Below are 22,386 nucleotides of genomic sequence, written 5' to 3'. Positions count from 1 at the left end.
AACCTGACTAGTTGATACACAACACAAGATCAAACATGACAAGTTGATACACAACACAAGATCAAACCTGACTAGTTGATACACAACACAAGATCACACCTGACTAGTTGATACACAACACAATATCAAACCTGACTAGTTGATACACAACACAAGATCAAACCTGACAATATGATACACAACACAATATCAAACCTGACTATTTGATACACAGCACAAGATCAAACCTGACTAGTATATACACAAACTGGAAAGAAGATTGTTAGTCAGGAACGCTGCAACCTTCTGGTAAAATCAGCCAGCTTCTGTTGTTCTACTTGTGGATTGTTTGAACTGATTGACTGAGTTCTAGGCACTCTCGTATGTGTTAGTGTGGTTTTCCTTCGTAAATTAAAAGATCAACTGGCGCGCACATGAAGTCTTGTTACTAAACGTATCGTAGCTACAAATTAGATCAACAATGACACATTGCTATATAGTTCTTTTTAAATGATTTGCTATTTTTTTTGTATCCTACTTTACACAAACATCATGGATCCTGGACTGTGATCTCACAGCGGGACCGAACTAGAATAGCCTACATGTTAAGATTGCACACCATGTTTATGGTTAAGGTTGCACACCATGATTTTAAAGAGTAAGCACTAGTTCTGATTTAAGCGGTACGCGATAATGAACGGTTGTATTTACACCATCTTGTCCACTAACAACATTTAAATTGATATTAATGAGAAAATATATTTAAATTTATAAAATTCGATCGGAAAAAGACAGATACGGTGATTTTAAGGGAGGTGATTTTGATCATAATGGGAAGGACCCTTTAGCTATGTTAATGAAGAGGAATGTGAATATATTGCTTTGAGAAGGTAACGTATTAAGTTTTGATTCTCACTAAGTTTCTTATTTTCACTATTTGTACATAGATTAAATTGGTTCACGCCTGCAAACAGTGATTCTCTCATATAGATATAGTAATTCAGTATTAAGTTTAGATACTGCACATGAAATCAACTAGAGCACTATGCTAGAGTGCAAAAAGGACATAGAGTTTCACGTGCCTGGTACAGTAGACCAATCCAGATACAACAAGACGTTACCAAGTGAGCTGTAGTGCACCCTAAGGAGTCGAGATAATCTCGTTTTAGTCGTAATCTTGCACAGCATTGCATGTAAATTTGCTCTCCCAAATCTGGTGGTACAGGTGGAGTAGAGTTCACCTATTTATGTGACTTAGGCATATGACGTGAACGTAAATAGGGTCAGATACCCATCAGAGCTGGTTTATTGCAGCGACATCATAAGTTCTCGAAATCTAATGCTGAAGGTATTAGATGTTATCAGTGTTTCTTCCAGACTTTTTTCTTCGGGGGGGGGGGGGACCAATTGATATTTTCTGAGGGCCGGAAAACATTTTCGGGTGGGGGGGGGGCACTAGTGAAAGTATATGTTTTTTATATAGATTCCATTTCGTTCGTAGGAGGGCGGTAGACTTTCATCGAAGAGATGACTGGAAGAAACTCTGTTATGTCTATAGCTGTGTTTGTCTGATAATTAAAGCGTCTATAGTCGTCAATGTAAAAAGTTGCCAAATATTTTCCCCATTTATTAGAATCTACAAGTAATGTGAAGCACACATTATCAATTGTTTATTCTTAGGTGTTCGAAACATTTAAACTAATACATTAAATCCACTTAATTTTTTTTAAACAGATACATCTTTTTGCGAAGCTGAAAAATGGAACCAGGTAGCCTATAGTGTTAATTATATATATATATATATATATATATATATATATATATATATATATATATATATATATATAGTATATATATATAGTATATATATATATATATATATATATATATTATATATATATATTATATTATATATATATATATATAGTATATATTATATATAGTATATATATAGTATATATATTTATATATATATATATATATATATATATATATATAATATATATATATATATAATATATATATATATATAATATATATATATATATATATATATATATATATATATATATATATATATATATATATATATATATATATATATATATACAACTTGTGATATAAATGATGTTAGTGCTGTGATTAACATAGTTTTACTTTAAGGATACATGCTTAACCCACACCAGTGGTCCCCGTACAGAGCAGTATCGCTACCCGAGAATGGGAGTGCTAGAGTTGGTGTTTGGGTTAATAGAAAGATGTTTGGAATTGAGAGGTTTGAAGCTTACACTTGTGTCTTCTACAAAAACAGTTCAGAAAGGTTTTGCTCTAAGAACAGCATCAACGACAACAGATTGTCGACTGCGGAAGAGAACCTTAGGCCGCTAAATCATGTATAATTTCTATGAATGCGAATCACCGCCTTTTATATAAAACTAAAAAAAATTAACAGCTTAGTGGGCAAGAGGAAAAGAATAGGCGATGAATGTAGGGCCTATATATATATACATGTATATTATATAAAAGTTTATATATATTATATATATATATATATATATATATATATATATATATATATTTATATATATATATATATATATATATATATATATATATATATATATATATATATATATATATATATATATAATTCTCCATCACCGCTTATATAAAACAGTTACATTTCATCGAGTTGACCAAGGTGAACATGGATTGGGTGCTTACTTATCTGCAGATGTCATATATAATAGTCTCAGACCAAATGGATGCTATATGCGAGATAGTAGTTCTGTGGCTTACAGTGCCGTTGGTTACAACTCAGGCGGGCACTTGATATTTTCAGAGGTGGGGGGCGGACTAAATTTGCCGGGATGGCGGTCACTAGGAAAAGTATATAATTTCTATATAAAGTCCATTATGTGAGGGGGGGCGGTAGACTTTCTTCGGTGGGGGGGGGGGGGGGCTCCGAAGAGATGCCTAGAAAAACTCTAACACTAGACACAGATCTGTAGACTTACAGTCCGTAGATGCATTTAAATTCGTACTAGTTCTAGATCTACTTAACATTTAATCTATTTCTTTCATTATGCCAGACAATTTAAGTCCAAATAGATTTCATATTCCTTATCCATCTTCAATGGGGACCAATAAGACCACCTGGCTATAGTGCCTCTTTACCTCCATATGGCAAGCACTCCAGGTGATACATCGGCTTATCTGTTGAGTTTTTGTTAAATATAATAGGTCTAAACTTTATATATATATATATATATATATATATATATATATATATATATATATATATATATATATATATATATATATAATTCTCCATTACCTCTTATATAAAACAGTTACATTTCATCGAGTTGACCAAGGTGAACATGGATTGGGTGCTTACTTATCTGCAGATGTCATAAATAATAGCCTCAGTCCAAATGGATGCTATATGCGAGATAGTAGTTCTGTGGCTTACAGTGCCGTTGGCTACAACTCAGGCGGACTTTTTTCTCCAGGGGGGGGGGGCACTTGATATTTTCAGGGGGGGGGGCGGACTAAATATTCCGGGATGGCGGTCACTAGGAAAAGTATATAATTTCTATTTAAATTCCATTATGTGAGGGGGGGAGGGCGGTAGACATTCTTCGTGGGGGGGGGGGGGGGCTGCTCCAAAGAGATGCCTAGAAAAACTCTGACATTATATTCGTACTAGTTCTAGATCTACTTAATATTTAATCTATTTTTTCATTATTCAGACAATCTCACTCCAAATGTATATCATATAGGATATAACAGTCCTTATAACACAGTCGGATATCCATCATCCATCAGACCTTGTATAAACCCACCTGCTTTTGGGCGTCCTTATTGCTGTACATTTGACAATATTAATCCAGGTGATACATCGGCTTATCTGTTGCGTTTTGTTAAATATAATAGGCCTAAACTTTTTAAAATATTCTGATATGAAACAACAGGGGATTACTACTTCCGGTCAAAGGAAATTTTTCAAAGCTTGACAGAAGGCAGAAACTTTTTACTTACATGTGAAATTTCATTTATCTATTTGAAACAGAACTCCAGCTATAGGCTTTTAAAAAATTAAAGTAGAAAAAGTGCCCCTTCCGGTTATCGGAAATCGCTCAAAAGTTGATACGGATCTCCGATTTTGATATAATACTTATATATTAAATTTCATCAACCTAGTTGTAACTGTACTCAAGTTATCGTGTATACAGACACACACATACACACACACACACACACACACAGATACGGACGAGCTTGCAAAACTATGTTTTTCTTCAGGGTAGTCGTAAAATGTCAAGGTTTGCAAAAATCTCGATTTTTTTTCGCGGTTACAAGACTTTCTTTATACTTCGTGTATACGATAAAGTAAAAATCAAACACTATTTCCGCTTCAATTGTTAATAAACTGATATAATTAACTCGCCTAGCAAGAAAAAAATCTAGTTTCAGTTTCCAAGCCAAAATAAGTTAACGTAGCTTATGTATATTAAATGGTTTTCTAAATGGGTTCTGATGTTTTAGTCAAAAACATATATGAAATATTACACGATCTTGCGTAATTCGAGTTTTACACATGCAGTGTTTCTTTCAGACTTTTTTTCTCCGGGGATGGGGAGCGGGTCACTGGATATTTTATTTTGGTGGCGGACTAAATTTTCCGGGGCGGCGAACACGTGTAGAAGATAATATATTTTATATAAAATCCATTTCAGGCCCACGTCCATACATGCCAGCTGAAATGAATCCTGTTGGAAGTCCTAATGGTGGCGGCATGTTTTACACTCAATGTCATACATCGCCTAATCTGTGTTTTGAGACATTTAAAAAGCCTACGTTAAGACCAACTGGGAAACATGGTGACTATGGAAGCTGTAATTGCTGTAGCTCTGATTGCTGTAGCTGTGATTGCTGTAGCTGTCATTGATGTAGCTGTGATTGAAGTAACTGTGATTGCTGTAGCTGTGATTGATGTAACTGTGATTGCTGTAGCTGTAATTGATGTAGCTGTGATTGATGTAGCTGTAATTGATGTAACTGTGATTGCTGTAACTGTGATTGATGTAGCCGTGATTGATGTAGCTGTAATTGATGTAGCTGTGATTGATGTAGCTGTGATTGCTGTAGCTGTCATTGACGTAGCTGTGATTACTGTAACTGTCATTGATGTAGCTGTGATTGAAGTAACTGTGATTGCTGTAGCTGTGATTGATGTAGCAGTGAATGATGTAGCTGTGATTAATGTAGCTGTGATTGCAGTAGCTGTGATTAATGTAGCTGTGATTGCTGTAGCTGTCATTGATGTAGCTGTAATTGATGTAGCTGTGATTCATGTAGTTGTGATTACTGTAGTTGTAATTGATAAAGCTGTAAATGATGTAGCTGTGACTGATGTAGCTGTGATTGCTGTAGCTGTGATCGATGTAGCACTTATTATTGTAGCTTTTATTGATGCAGCTGTTATTGATGTAGATGTCATTGGTGTAGCTTTTATTGCTGTAGCTGTGATCGATGTAGCACTTATTATTGTAGCTTTTATTGATGCAGTTGTTATTGATGTAGATGTCATTGCTGTAGCTGGGGTTACTGTAGCTGCGATATATGTAGCTGTGATTACGGTAGCTGTCATTGATATAGCTCTTATTATTGTATCTTTTTTATGTAGCTTTTATTGATGTAGCTGTGATTGATGTAGCTTTCATTATTGTAGCTGTGATTACTGTAGATGTCATTGATGTAGCTCTCATTATTGTAGCTTTTTTGATGTAGCTGTTATTGATGTAGCAGTGATTGATGTAGCTGTCATTGATGTAGCAGTGATTGATGTAGCTGTCATTGATGTAGCTGTGATTGATGTAGCTGTTATTGATGTAGCTATCATTGATGTAGCCGTCATTGATGTAGCTGTCATTGATGTAGCTGTAATTGATATAGCTGTTATTGATGTAGCCGTCATTGATGTAGCTGTCATTGAAGTAGCTGTCATTGATGTAGCTGTCATTGGTGTAGCTGTCATTGATGTAGTTCTGTAAGTCACAAATCTGAGTGCGGCAAGCAGCCCAGAAAATATTGCAAAATATTTTCCCCATCTAAATTTACACGAATGGGAGTGAGGTAAAGCTTAGATTGACATTATGAGATGTTCACGACATTAGAAGAAATCAATCGAACCTATTTCCTTGTTTTTTTTTTTCTTCCATGTTGAAACGCAAGGTGTATCGGAGAATCGTGGAAAGAACACTTCAATGGACCGGCATCTCGACGAAAGCTCTTCCTCATCAACTAAGAGTTCATTCACGGACCTCTCGGGTAGGGTTTAAATATTTGATTAAACACCTTTTACATTTCACACTTTTTTTTCTACTCATATTAATCAAGAGAGGACAAAATTTCCACCTTAATTTTTGTAGCATCTTTAACTATCTTCTAACTCCTGTTTTAAAAATAATGTTCACTGATATTAAAATAAATGTGGTTATACAAATTTGAGGTGTAGCTTGTGGGGTGAGTTCGTCTTCGTTTTATTTACACACAAACACACACACATATATATACCGTATATAGAGAAAAACAAATCGCATTCTGCGGTGCCACAACTGACAACAAATTTTCAAAGCTTCATGCCAATTGGATGAAATGTGTATTAATGCATAAAAGACAGACAAACAAATTAACAAACAAACACACACGCACACACACACACATTGCATTATATATATATATATATATATATATATATATATATATATATATAATGCAATGTATGTGTGTGTGTTTGTCCTTTATGCAATATTAACCATATTCTGCTAGCGTCCCACTTATGGGACGCTTGTAAAAAAAATTGCTAAAATTCATTAAAAACTACTAAAAACACAAACTATGTTTTTTTGTATTTGAAAATGGATAGATTATTGAATTTGTGTGTGTTTTGTGAAAAAAATTAATTTAGAAAAATGTTATAGTGCCGGATTTGCAGGACTTGTCAAAATGGCGGAAAAAAGAAAACATGCGCACAGGAAAATGCATATCTTCTAAAATATTAACATTTTAAGTGCAAAATACATTTGAAACTTGTAGCAGTACCATATTTCTACTAGCTGCATCCCGTGCTCCGCCACGGTAAATTTTTATTAAATGTACCAACTTGGGAACAGAACAAAACTAAACACAACACAAACGAACGCAAAAAAAAAAAAAAAAAAAAAAAAAAAAACGAAAAAACAAACACAACACTCATAACATAAACACAATTTAAATGCAATCATAAAGGCATATTGCTCACAGTCTAGCCCGTAGCGCGAAATCGCGCCCTTTCCGGTGATTTGCACCCCCCTCAAACTTTCGATTTGCACCCCTGTCCCCCCCCCCCCCCCGCCCTAAAACTTTCGATTCCCCCCCCCCCCTCGCAAATTTTTTCCAACCCAATTTGGCGCCCCCTAAGGTTGGCACCCGGGGACATATGCCCTCCCCTCGCTACGCCTCTCCTATAAAACCCCTAGCTTGTCCTCAAACCGAAAGATAGAATAATAATTAGTAAACAGTATAAATAATAGGCAGTATTTAAAATATCCGTGTTTTACCTACAATATTTCACTTTATCCATTCACGCATTTTTTTCCAGTACTTTAAATTTTAAAAATTTACAATAGATTTTCATAACTAAAACCATTGCGCACCTAATGAACGTGATGACGCGTCTATAATAGTGCTGAATAGTTGATTAAAAATTATAAGTAATAAACAGTAGGGCCTACATTCAGTGAATAAAATAAATAAAAGATTGCCTTTTCTCAATCCATGCTAATTATAATTTTCTAACAATAATTTCCTCTTACACATCCGAATAATTTGCATTCACATTTTGCTAATTATATTATTGCAACACTAATTCCCTCTATGACGAACGTATATTTGCATTCACATTTTTTATTAGCGTGAGTTTAATGTATTTTTAAATTACCTCCTTTGTCAAAATTAGAAAAGAGTTAAATTAATTTGATTTTTCTACCCTACTGTTATTATGTTATTAAAATGTATCCACTTTTTCTGATAGGCTAAACGAAAATGATATTTGACATTAATCTTTTTAATACGTTTTAGCAGTTTGCGTGTATTTAATATTTTCTTGGCGTTATGCGAAAGAGTAAAAACCGTGACATTTATAAAATAGCTCTATGCCGCTATATAAACAAACCCTACTCTAATACTTATAATAAGACACTGCGGTGCACTGAAAAGCACAGCATGGTGCGAATGTTTACTTTTATAGTCCCAAAATCTATAGCGATGACGGACGGAAGGAAGGAAGGAAGACACAGCCCGCTTATATTATAGATCTGATAAAAATTTAAGAATAACAATTTTTTTTTACTACTTCGTTATATCAAGTGTACAACAAGCGTCCCATAAGTGGGACGCTAGCAACGAATGGCCCCATGTAGATTGTTACACAAACATCACATTTATTGGACACTAGCGAGAAACACAGATGCAAATGTTTATGTTAAATGGTTATTTATGGTGAAACAATTGTTGACTTTGTTAACTGCTGACTTTGGGGTCTTAAGTAGTATTTATAGATATTTAATTATGAACTTGACCTATATTTATGCAGATTGTTACACAAATGTCACATTTATTGGACAATAGCGAGAAACACAGATGCAAATATGTATGTTAAATGGTTATTTATGGTGAAACAATTGTTGACTGTTGACTTTGGGGTGTTAAGTAGTATTTATAGATATTTAATTATGACCTTGAGCTATATTTTTTTTTTATATATTATTGTATTAAAAAATTGCAAATATTGAAAAAATTACATTTTATTTATAAGTTTTCAGAATTGCACTTACTGAAGTATTTAATACCATTGAATACAAACTAATTTAGCATTGCTGTAAATTTACTAGCGCGTGATATTAAAATTATAACAAACCAGAATAATAACGATGGCCACGATTTAGGTGAAACGATTCAGTCATGGGGGTTGGTTAACTCTCTTCATATAATGGAGCTTAAGCTACATATAGCAGAAATGTGAATTAGCTGTGTACAGTTGTCATGCCCCAATAATATTCCCCTCCAAAGGTTCCCGATATCAGTTTTACTCTGTTAACTTTTTAAGGAGATTCCTAGTGTTAGATTGGGAGCTGTTCGCATAGTGAGATGCATACATGGATGAGAGCAATGAACACTCAATACAGGCCCCCAGAGACGGATCCGTGCCATAGAAATAAGATGTCTGATGTCCTAATGTACGCCTGTGAGGGGGGGGGGGGAATAGCGAGGGTAAGAAAAGATAAAATGGCTGGATGACATCTGGGACAGGCATCATTTCGGAGGAGGAGGAGGGGGGGCTCTGCCCCCAGAACAAAATGGAATTTATATACAAAGTATACTTTTACCAATGTCCACCCTTCCCCTGAAATTTAAGTCCCCACCCCTGAAAACTTCAAGTACGCCCCCCCCCCCCCCAAAAAAAACATCAATTATTTATATTTAATTATATTACAGTTTCGATGAATAATAACAATATTTGTGATCATGGTTGTATAATTAGATGTACTAGTCACAGCTTTACTTATTTCCAAGTGTTATTCACTTTGATGGATGCTAGATTGAAAGAAAACTAGACTTTTGAACATAATTTCTGCATTTTAGACCATGGTATGGCTAACCCAATTGATCATTATCAGTATTTTTAGCTGCCCTTAACAATGTAATCATTGGTCTAACAATACAAAATCAGTATACAGCTTAATTTTTGCGTGATTAGCCATATTTCGTGATAAATGATTGTATTTTTCAATAAATGTACATGGGGCCGTTCGTTGCTAGCGTCCCATTTATGGGACGTTTTTTAAAAAATCGATATTTAAAAAAGTATTGATTTAAAAAAAAAATCCATAGTCATTCCTTCATTCAGTGCCCAAAAGCTAAACCATATCAAAAAATTATAAAAATTTGAGACCTTGGGATAATATGGGTTAAACGAAGACGTTATTTGTTTTTTCTCTATATACGGTATATTAAAAAAAAAGTCGATTTCGGTTTGACACCGTTCACCAGATCGCCATCAAATTTTAAGAAGTTGACGAGAACACTCCAAGAAAGGTTACTGCTGTGAAAATATATATTTTTAATATCGCAAGAGCGGCGCCACGGGAGGGTGCGATTCTTATCTATATACGTATATCAAAAAATTGAAAGTCGGATGCGGTTTCGGAACCGTTTTGTCCGAGTGCCATAAAACTTTGAGGAGTTGATGAATACTCCCGAGAAGATTTGGGATGGGGGGGGGGGGGGGTAATTTCGCACGGGCGGCCCACGCCAGGAACCGATTTGGCGCCGTGGAATTTCCTTGAGCGCTATTGAGTGCCATAAAACTTTGAGGAGTTGATGAATAATCCCGAGAAGATTTGGGGTGGGGGGGGGGGGGGGGGTAATTTCGCACGGGCGGCCCACGCCAGGAACCGATTTGGCGCCGTGGAATTTCCTTGAGCGCTATGGTGCCTTCGTTCTTTTTAAATAGTGAGATAGACAATGGATACGATGGGGCGCCCGGCGGTGCATCGGCAGGGTAAGATTTAAAATCCCGGGCTATCCTGTTAGCGATATGACACCTCCTATTTCCGTTTCAAACTTTGCGAAAGACTATGTAAAAGACTGTGTTTTAGAGTCGTTCACTATACATAATCAAGCGCGTCCACTGGCGTCTCGGCAGAGTACGATTTGCAAACCCGGGCTTTTTTTGGGGCCGTAGTGTAGGAACCCCGTACCCTTATAAATATGACCCAAACTGAGCCAGTGTTTACATTTAAATAACTAGGTTTTGGAAAACAAGGTCACGCGTCTAAAATATAGGATTGGTAAAGCATTGATAAAACCGTTCTAATATATTTCGTCAGATTTTGATTTTGTTATTTATGCATTGCTACACTTTTCATCTGATCGCCATGAAACTTTAAGAATACTACTGGGGAGGTTTCTGGGGGAAAAAAGAATTCAAATTCGCACGGGCGGCGTAACGGCAGGGGGAGATTTGGCGCCCTGGATATCGCGGGGACGGGCAAGCTAGTATTGAATCTAACTTTCACATATTATTAAAATATACAAGTTGGAATATATAGATTTTACTTTCAAAACACCAAAAGAAGTAAAGTTCCTCTTTTTTTCTTGACATCTGCATTTAATGGGTTTGTAATTAATTCCCACACAAATTCATTAACTTTTTTCAATCAGATAATTAGTTAAGCGTTTGATATAAGAAAAATTATAATATTGCTTGAACCTAGATTTTGCAATTTTTTTAAAACTGATTTTTTTTAATTTAATTTTTTTTTCGACATATTATATATATATATATATATATATATATATATATATATATATATATATATATATATATATATATATATATATATATATATATATATATATATATATATATATATATATATATATATATATATATATAATTGTAATGCCCCTTCTTCCACATAAAAAGATGGCTGCAGGATAAATACTAGCAGACCACATTCTGTAAGGCACGAAGAAAAGTTGAGGGTAAGTCTGTATAAGAGTCAGTATTATAGATTTTAGTTTGATGTTTTGTTGAGTAGCATGTAAGGTGATATGCATGCATTACATTTAAATATGGTACGAGCGGCTCAAATATTATTTGACAGGATTTTTAGTAAATCTAGTAACTCCATTTCGAACACTTTTAACTCTACGATTTCGTAACTTTCCATTTACATTAATCCCTGATGACAGAGAAATGATTTCACATGTTTAGTCTACTAAACATTAGATTAGTCATTTATATATATATAAATAATGATCCCTACATTAAATGAAAAAGGAGATGGAAGAATTATAAACTATCAATTGCTTGACGACGGTGAACTGATTAGTTTTTTGCTTGAAAGATACCCACGGATAAAGAATGTGTAGATAACTGTCTTTTAGAGTTCGCAAGTTACTGATCGTGTTTCAAAACTATTATTTCCGGAGATAAAAATTTTGCAGGAGTGAAAACATTTTCCTATTTTCTGCCACCAAATGTCATTACTGAACAAATATGAGAGGAAACTACTTATTCTACAGTAGCATTATTAAATTAATTTTATGATTTTTGAAAAATAAAGTATTCAAGCAAATGTTTTAAAAGTAAGTTTTTTGCTCAACCTAAAACTCATGCTACCTTTTTCCCAAGCATTTATGCTACATTGTGAAAGTACTATTAGACAGTGACAGATTTGTTGTTATATTGATGGTGAATTTTTAACATCCCCCAACTCATATTGAAACAGACTAAGATCTAGTTTTTACCAATGGATGTTGGATTTAGAAATAAATCGATTGCAGTTTCTAGTAGTGAAATAATTACATTTCCTTGAATATAAGTAGAGCTATACCGTACTGATCAAAAGTTTGACTTTATTGTTATAGATAACTTTTTTTGCAAAATATGCTACTGTTTAGTTAAAATTTTAAGAATAAAGAAAGATATAACACATATTAGATTTATAATGCTCTTAAAAATTATGAGTACTAAGAAATAATAGTTATATTTTCTCGATCTTAGTGTTGTAGAAAATAACTTTTAGTAGGGCTATCGAGTTTTGAACATACATAAAATTCTGGTTTCCCCTGGTGTCAGATATGCATTCAACTTTAGCTGAACTGGATAAAATAAATACCTTACGTTTGATGGATGCTATGCTACATATGTTTATATTTTACAGCTATCCAATATTTTGCAGCTGTACAGTATTTTGCTTTTCTGTTTCCAGAAAAGTATGAATATACAAACTAGGATCGACCTGCTCTTGATTGGAAAAACCGGTAATGGCAAAAGTGCGACTGGAAATTCCATTGTAGGGAAACGAAAGTTTGCGAGCGAGTCCAGTACATCTTCTGTGACGAAAGAGTTCGACGCCGATATCACAGAACACAAGGGTCGTCAGATTAAAGTCGTGGATGGTCTGGCATTTTGTGATACAAGGCTGGATAATGAACGGTCAGTTGAGCAGTTGAATGATGCAGCAAAATTGGCTCTGGCAGCCAATCCTGAAGGCTATCATGCTTTTCTTTTCGTCCTGAAATACGGCAATAGGTTCACACGTGACGAACATGAGTCGGTTGTGTTGTTAAAGAAAATATTTGGAGATGATTTTGTTAGTAAATTTTGTATTTTAATCTTGACATGCGGAGATGTTTTTCATCAAGATCAGGAGGAAACAGATTCAGTAGGATTGGCCTTCTCGGAGTGGTGCCAAAAACAAGATGGCGCCTTTAAGGATTTGCTCGAGGAGTGTTGCAATAGGGTGGTCTTGTTTGATAATAAAACCAAAAACAAGAAAAAGAAAAAAGAACAAGTTGACACATTAGTCAAAATGGTTGATGAGTTGAGATTTCGCGATCAACGTTATACGGAAGCTCGCTATGAAAAGGCTCAGAAAATCAAAGATAATGTGGCAGCCAAACCAAAGGTGCTCACCATAAACGGCGAGACCACGGTCAAAGAAGAACGTCCAGTTGTTGACCAGCCGCAAGTCTCACATGAGACAGTAGACTTAGTCACACTTGACAAGATGTTGAGTCAAACTAATACTGTCCAGGTCATTCTTGCCAAGCTGGAAGAATTCTCAGGAGGTTTTCGAGACCTGACTCAAACCTTGGAAACTCGACAAAAAAAGGTTTCTAATGAAAACGATTTCTCTCGCATATGTATTGAAGAAACACAACAAAGTCGACAACAGGAAGAAGAAATGAAACAGGTATTCGATAAAGAGCTGAAAAATCAAAGGGAGGATTTTGAAAATCAGATTGACGACTTAAAACGCCATGAGCAGCAGAGGAGGGAAATAGAACGCAATCATCAGAAGAGATTTGAAGATCTGGTGCAACAGAGGCGAGACAAGGAGCGCGGACCTCAAACGATTCCCAGAGCAATGGAACAGGCTGGACAAGCACAAGGAGGGGGAACTTTTGACCTCAAAAATATTCTTTCGGAAAGCCTGAAACTGGTACAGGAAGGACTGAAGCAGGTTGAGAATGCATAGACAAACTTAAGGCAGCAACTGTCTTAAGTTCAGGTGACTTGAGTCAACAACTGTCTTAAGTTCAGGTGAGAATTCCAGTGTCGCCTCAACCTTTTGTCAGTTATGAGCTCTGTAAATAAAAGTTCCGTTACTTTATAAACGTTTTGGCACCATAAAGCTGGTGGTGTTTAGGCGGCGGAGTTTTTCTTCTCTTATTTTAATTAAAATAAAGTTACAGCGCTGGCTGTTTGCACAACTACAAACGAATTATGTCACTTTCTTAAATATTGTACAGAAAATGTTTATTGTCCGAATTCATCATTTTAAAAAAATCAGTTCTGTTCAGAGTTAACTAATTGACTTAAGCGTATAAAAAAGATAGTACTCTTACAGTCTAGACTGTGTTTTTAAAAGTATCAAAACTTTTGAAATACATTTCTTTTTCTTTCTTTCCTTCTATTTGGTCTTATGGTTGAAATGTTAGCACCTGTTTGGTGTTGTACTTTATAGTGGACCCTCGAGCACGGTTATCACTGTCACGCTAGTTTACATTTACTTAATTCAAATTAATTGTTAATCCTCATGGTGAATGAAAGAAGGCAGTGTGAAATTTGTCGTGAAATATTGGTCTAAAGAATGTGTATGAGAGGATGACTTTTAAAGAAAAGAGTTAGCTGAAGAAAACTTAAGGCTGGATATTTAAATTTAACTTGAAATCTCCACGTATATAATCATTTAATCGAATAACCAATCAATATACAATTTATGCAAACATTACAATTTGAATATGTAAGTTATAGCTTGCAAATATTAGGATGAAATAATTTTTTATAAATATTTTATATTAAGAAACGGTAGAAATTATTTTAAAATAATGTTTTCGTCGGTATCCTTGTACATCCCTGTATGGATACAGACACGGTGCTACGAGCTGTGAAATAGACCACCATGCAAGGTTTTGAATGACTTTTACGGTGTTCAAGTATCTGTGTGGCAGGTACACATTAGAGCATCAATAGTCAGGGAGACCCGGGTATCAACGATCTAACCTGACAAGTTGATAAATAGCCTAAACACAAGATCAAAACTGACTAATTGAAACACAACCCGAACACAATATTTAACCTGACAAGTTGATACACAAACTAAAAACAATATCAAACCTGACTAGTTGATAAATAGCCTAAACACAAGTTCAGAACTGACTAGTTGATACACAGACTGAACGCAAACCTGCCTATTTGCTACACAGACTCGGTGGGGGAGTCAGGGCGAAACGTTACAACAATCTTAATAAAACCAAATACATCACTAGATGTAATATGTGTTAGATCCAAGTAAATTGCTACAATAGTTGTGTAAGTAAAGCCACCATGAAAACTGTTTGTGGGACTCAGAACATTATACCATGGAATTTTAATATTACGCCACGCATGCGTGTTAAAAAAATTCATTAACTATGTAAGGCCAATCAACCAGGGCCTATATAACCGCTTTTATTGTTGCTATGGTGGAATTGGTTAAATCTGTCATTATCTTTTTTGGACATCTCAGCGTCCTGACATCAGATGGAAATTGTTCCAAAAGTCTAACTTTGCCAAGTGTCGTCTCTATATGTGGGTTCTAGATCTAGCTCTAAATGAATTTCACTCCACAACACAGCTAAAGTGTTACTGGTAGTTTGAGCTTGTAAACAATCGTCCAGGAAATAAAATAATATATGTGTGACTTTGGATTCGCACCATGATTAGTTTAGCGTCGTAAATTCCAACGAAGCTAGTAATGTACGGTCATTGTAAATAGTGAATACTTCTTTCATGTGGCCATATTTAAGCCATATTTTACATAATATAACAGATAATAGAATAAAAAATCACATTTCAATATCAAACCAGTCAAAAGTATCCTGGAATAAACTTTAAACTAACCTGTTCGAGACAACAATCGAGTAAACACGAGCAGCGGCCATGTTTCAAAAAACAATAATAGAGTAGTTTCAATTGAAAAATTGTTTATTCGCATGCATGTTGTGTTGATTTTGTGGTTTTATATGGTAGTTTTTTTTTATTGTTTTAATATACGACTGTATAGTAATTTTTCTTTTTTTTCTAATATAGTTAAAAATAAATGGCTAATAGACCTTTTCAGACTTATTCCTGTCCATACAAGACGACAACGATTGTCCGGAGGTCGAACTTTTGAACTCTTTATTTGCAGTAATCCAACCAATATTAGATCACCCATAAATGACGTCGCTTATCCGGGGTTAAGACAGCGTGCACTATTACAGAACAAATATAAGATGAACATATTGTTTTAAATAGAAATTGTGATTTGTGGCGGGAAGAGGTTAAGTAGAACTTAGCGACGTGATTTTTGAGAAGTCAGGTTTTTTTTTCGTGTGTTGAAAACTGGGGATTGTTGTGGGAGAAAGACACGCTGCAAAAGAATGACGTCATTCATTGGTGATACATTAAGGCCTAACTGAAGGCTAAGTGGTTGGCTTTTACTATCAAAACATACTTAATTATTTGAATACTACAGTTTTCTGTAACCGCTTCGTTTCTTCCAGCTTTCATTCGTTTGTTTTATATCTCTGTGGTCGATTTCCACCCCCCCCCCTCCTCCCCACCCCTAAGCATTACAAATATACTCATATTTAAAGCCATATTCATTAATTCACTCTCGCCCACATTAATAAATTTACGACTAAGGTTTACCTAGTCCTACCATCTGGGTGTTGTGAGTACATAGACCACATAAACTGTTAGTACTTTTGTACGCCAGTAAATGTAAAGTTGTAGATAGAATTTTAACTATTCGCAAAATAAACTGTTAAATTAATTACACGATCATAATCAATGTTTATTTCAAGGAGAGAAAAAAATCGCAATAAGTCGTAACGATGGTAACGGTCGAATTTTGCCGGAGAAAGTGTAACGTTTTAAAATTGCATGCAGGTGTATAGCAAAGTATCCATCGTGCATATGTTGGTAAAATTGTCCACTCTTTGACGTACAATTACAGATAAAACGTTTGAATGGATTTTCTATTGGTATTTGATTGTTGAAGCATTTACCCCCCCCCCCCCCCAGTGTTCAAAACTGTTCAGAAAATTAATGCAACATCAACTCTACTCACATGTGTAATTAATATTTATTGTTTGACAACAAAACCAAAGACGAGTTGCAAATAACTGAACAAATCGACCAGTTGATTGAAATAGTCGATGTGTTAGTGTTTCGTGATCGACGATATACAGAAGCAAATTATAAGAATGTCCAGAAAACTAAAGACCGCATCACCGAAGCTGGACAACCTCGAATAACCGTCAAGACCGTGCAACCAGCGATCCCAAATGTTCATCCAAGACAAGACACACCAAACTCTGTTGATACAGTAGACGTAATCCTACGCAACAGGATGCTGAGTCTAACTACATCCGTGCATGACACACTGGAAAAACAGGAAGAATTTTCAGGGACTATTATTAGAAAAATGGTATCTTCACAATTAAAGATTTCCGATGCAAGATCTAGAATAAGGAAACAAATGCGACAACGGGAAGCAGAAAGGAGACTGATTATGTCTGAATTACAATTGGACAAGCCTACAGAAACATATGAAAACCTGTGTGAAAGACGAGACTTAGAAAGTTATAAAAAAGAGGAAAGTGGATCAAAATTGCTGCTGAAGAGCTTGCTGCAGTTACGGGAATCTATGATGCGTTTGTCCTATATGTAAATATTAAGATATCATTGATTTTCTAGAGTTCAGACATGTGACTTAATGGTATGTTCTTTCATGGCGTTTTAAGTCGTTTCTCCAATTACATATCAGAGTGGATGTGTTTAAGGTAATATTTTACAAATGAGATTACTTCGTGGCACATTCTAATGCAACATTAAATCTTAAGCATTTTTTATCGTAGTGATATCGTTAGTTCGTTACCCTAATGCATTTTCATATTAGTTATGTTAAGTTTATTAAGTAAATTCTTAAACCGTGCAAAATGTTGGCGTTCTATTCTTTAATCGCAATTTGTTATGACTGTCTACCTATCACCTTTCAATGAAAAGAAATGTTATTTAAGTTATTATTATGAAATTTAAATTAAACATTGCAAAACCAGCAATATTTATCATCTTATTTTATTAAAATATTAATTAACTTAAGAGTTTTCTTTTATACCATCATTACATTTAATAACAATTCAAAATATAATGTCGGCAATTTACATTTGTAAGCACGTTTTACTGATTCTCTTGATCATAACAACTCCGAGAGCATGGGAAACCTAACTACTCACGATCAAACCTGACTAGTTGATACACAACACACGTTCAAACCTGACTAGTTGATACACAACACAAGATCAAACCTGACTATTTGATACACAACACAAGATCAAACATGACTAGTTTATACACAACACAAGATCCAACCTGACTAGTTGATACACAACACAAGATCAAACCTGACTAGTTGATACACAACACAAGATAAAACAATGACACATTGCTGGTGAGTTTTTTTTTTAATGATTTGCTATTTTTATATGTATCACATTTTACACCAACATCATGGATTCTCCAATGCGAGCTCAAAGCCGGACCAAACTAGAATAGCCTACACGTTTATGGTTAAGGTTGCACACCATGTTTAGGGTTAAGGTTGCACACTATATTTATGGTTAAGATTACACACCGTGTTTATAGTTAAGGTTGCACACCATGATTTTAAAAGGGAGCACTAGTTCTGATTTGCGCGGTACGCGGAAATGAACGAATGTATTTCCATCATCTTGTCCACGAACAACATTTAAAGTGATATTAATGAGAACATCCATTTAAATTTCAAAAATTCGATCGGCCAGAGGTTTACACGGTAATAAAATATATATGTTAACTTTACAAACGATGTTTGGTAATCTCACGATATAGCGTCGGAAATTATCTGGTAATGTTTGTTGAGTTTCGGGAACATTCGTTACTGTAAGTGTAAACCATAGTTTATTTGACCGTTGAAATAAGAATAAATTCTAGCGCATTAAACTAAAGTTTAACTTAATTTTATGTTTAATTGACAGAAAATGAGCAACAATTAGTAAATCTGAATATTATTAATAAAGTCAAGTGTAGTAATTAATCTCTTTTTAATAAAGAAACAAAAAAAAAACCTGCAGAAGATTTGCGACAACTACATCTAGATTTAGTAAAATAAGACGATTAGATTTACTATAATTAAAAGTAGAGAAGAACTAGAACAATGTTCAGTTGCAGCAATAATTAGCACATACACTTAAAATAAATAGAAATACAAAATAATTAGCAAAACAGTATTTAAAATGCAATCAAAATCAATCCATGCACATTTTAAAACATTATGTATTAAAAATAATATGGCGGCAAATAAATGATGGTTTACAGTATTTTCGGTGGTTTCCGGAACGGCTCGGGAGACTACGCCATGGTTTTACTGTTTTTTACTGCTGTACAATTCCGGAATAATAACCGACGCTCTATCGTAATTTTACCCAATATTTAACTTGAACAGATTTCTTATAGTTCATGTTCCATGTAATTCAGACTTCTTCCAAATGTCCAAAAATATTGAGTAATACTGTCCATCTAATCACTAATGGACGCGAGCGAGAAGGTATTTGAGAAGCCCATTAATTAATTTAAAAATCGTGCAAGGCGTAGTTACAATTATGATGGTTATACAATCCTGTCAGTCTGGTTTTTTTCGGACTTTACTGAAGATTGAATGTATTTGATGTTTTTAATATTTTTGGTAACTAAATAAAAAATAAAAAAGCAAAAATTATTTGGTTTTCACGTGTAATGGCGACATAAACAATTTCATCCTGCTATTTGATAGGCTGCCATAAAATTTATTGTAAACATTGTAAGCGAAAACAAAGGAAAACTATGTCAAGGGGTCTAAATTTGCATTGTTTTTTTAAAAACTGTTTCTGCACAGTTTTGTAAACAAATAGTTATCGATCACGGAGACAATATTTGTCTTACGAAAGTGAAAATAAATAAAAATGTAGCCTTAAACTCAACAAATTATTTTCACGTTCTCTGGAGTTGCAACTTTTATAGCATTGATTCTAAAAATTTAAAATTTCTGAATTAATTTTAAGCTTAAGTTTTTATTTTTACGGTCGCTTTGTTTACTAAATCTAAAAAAAGCACGTTTTTAATCCTTGTCAACAACATGATGGGAAGAGTCAACTCGCTCGCGCCCGTTGAACGGGTTTTAAAACATAGAAAACCGCAGTTTTCATTTAAACTCAGAGCCAGTGGATGTGCTAAGCTCAGAGCGGTGGATGTGCTAAGACAGCACAGTTTACCGAGCTTTCACATTTAACATTTTCCTAAATTGTGTAGACACGTGCATACTATTCTACCATGCGTGTCTGTGGGGGGGGGGGGGGGGTCTTCAACTATTTTAATGATGATGTATCTGTTTAAAGAGATGACAGGCTGAAAAAGGGGGGGGGGGGGTGGGGCTAGAAAAACTTTGGATACATTATTTTATCACTTTTATAAATATCTTGCTTTTTTTTCAAAGAATTGTGTATACTAGTATGCGGTGGGTTGAAAGGACATCATTTTAAACTGTAAAAGCTCTCTTACTTTGCAACATGTATAGACAGATACGATGATTTGGTGAGGTGATTTTGATCATAATGGGAAGAACCCTTTAGCTATGTTAATGAAGAGGAATGTGAATATATTGCTTTGAGCAGGTAACGTATTAAGTTTTGATTCTCACTAAAGTTCTTCTTTTCTCTATTTGTACATAAAACAACTTGGTTCACGCCTGCAAACAGTGATTCTCTCATATGGATATAGTAATTCAGTATTAAGTTTAGATACTGCACATGAAATCAACTAGAGCACTATGCTAGATTGCAAGCAGGACATAGAGTTCCACGTGCCTGTTACAGTAGACCAATCCAGATACAACAAGACGTTACCAAGTGAGCTGTAGTGCACCCTAAGGAGTCGGGATAATCTTGTTTTAGTCGTAATCTTGCACAACATTGAAAGTAAATATGCTCTCTCAAATCTGGTGGTCCAGGTGGAGTAGAGTTCACCTATTTATGTGACTTAGGCATATGACGTGACCGTAAATAGGGTCAGATACCCATCAGAACTGGTTTATTGCAGCGACAGTATAAGTTCTCGAAATCTAGTGCTGAAGATATTAAATGACGTTTTTCTCCGGGGGGGTGGGGGAATTTTCTCATTGGCGGACAACATTTTACGGGCGCACTGGTAAAAGTATATGTTTTCTATATAGATTCCATTTCGTTCAATGAAGAGCGGTAGACGTTCTTCGAAGAGATGCCTGAAAGAAACTCTAATTGTTTTATCTATGGTTGTGTTTGTCTGAGTATTAAAGCGTGCAATTTCGCCAATGTAAAAAGTTGCCAAATATTTTCCCCATTTAGAAACTACAAACGACAGTAATGCGAAGCACAAATTACTAATACTTTATTCTTAGGTGTGCGAAATATTTAAAGTAATACATTAAAATCTACTTAATTTTTTTAAACAGATAAATCTTGTTGTGTTGACGAGAAGCTGAAAAGTGTTCTTCAAAAATGGTACCAGGTAGCCTATAGTTTAATTTCTACAAATAGATTTTGAAAATTAAATTATAATGTTTATAATGTACTTGCTTAATCCTCGTCACTCCCTGATGAGTAAAGGGCAGCAACACATCTTCGCCATTCCACTCTGTCCTGGGCGCGCCACTTTAATTCATGCCAGGTCTTGCCAGTAGCCTGCACTTCTTCCATCTCTCTCCTCCATGCTCCCACTTTATTATTTAACTGCTTCGAATCAAAGTGACCACATCAGGCTCCTAAGCATTAGTGATCATTCGTATATATTTTCAACTTGTGTTTTAAAAGATGTTAGTGCTGTGATTACCATAGTTTTACTTTAAGGATACATACATGCTTAACCCACACCAGTGGTTCCCATACAGAGCAGTATCGCTACCCGAGAATGGGAATGCTAGGGTTGGTGTTTTTTAAAAGAAAAATGTAATACATTGAGAGGTTTGAAGCTTCACCTTGTGTCTTCTACAAAGACAGTTCAGAAAGGTTTGCTCTAAGAACAGCATCAACGACAACAGATTGTCGACTGCGGAAGAGAACCTTAGGCCGCTAAATCATGAATACTTTATGTGAATGCGAATCGCCGCCTTTGTATATAAAACTATAAAAATTAACAGCTTAGTGGGCAAGAGGAAAAGAGTAGGCGATGAATGTATATATATATATATATATATATATATATATATA

The 22,386-nt window shown here is 34.9% G+C and overlaps 1 protein-coding gene across 4 annotated transcripts in view; it reads left to right on the top strand.

Annotated features, from left to right (window-relative positions):
* LOC131943627 (uncharacterized) overlaps nt 1–22,386 on the top strand; it is a 78,315-nt gene that overhangs the window by 46,604 nt on the left and 9,325 nt on the right. Inside the window, exons 1-3 of one of the 4 annotated variants that reach the window (XM_059303827.1) lie at nt 18,841–18,944; nt 20,721–20,817; nt 21,633–21,688. The exons of 1 other annotated variant lie outside the window; for it this stretch is intronic. In XM_059303827.1, coding sequence (XP_059159810.1) covers nt 21,679–21,688 — 10 coding nt within the window. In that variant the 5' untranslated portion in view covers nt 18,841–18,944; nt 20,721–20,817; nt 21,633–21,678. Of the gene's footprint in view, nt 1–688; nt 870–18,840; nt 18,945–20,639; nt 20,818–21,632; nt 21,689–22,386 lie in introns of those variants that run through there. 2 more of the 4 variants (XM_059303826.1, XM_059303828.1) reach the window with 2 other exon arrangements.

Source organism: Physella acuta, unplaced genomic scaffold (assembly GCF_028476545.2).
Source record: "Physella acuta isolate Inbredline_101_S28 unplaced genomic scaffold, ASM2847654v3 ptg000464l, whole genome shotgun sequence".
Lineage (NCBI taxonomy): Eukaryota > Metazoa > Mollusca > Gastropoda > Physidae > Physella > Physella acuta.
This window is presented reverse-complemented; position numbering and strand designations above follow the sequence as displayed.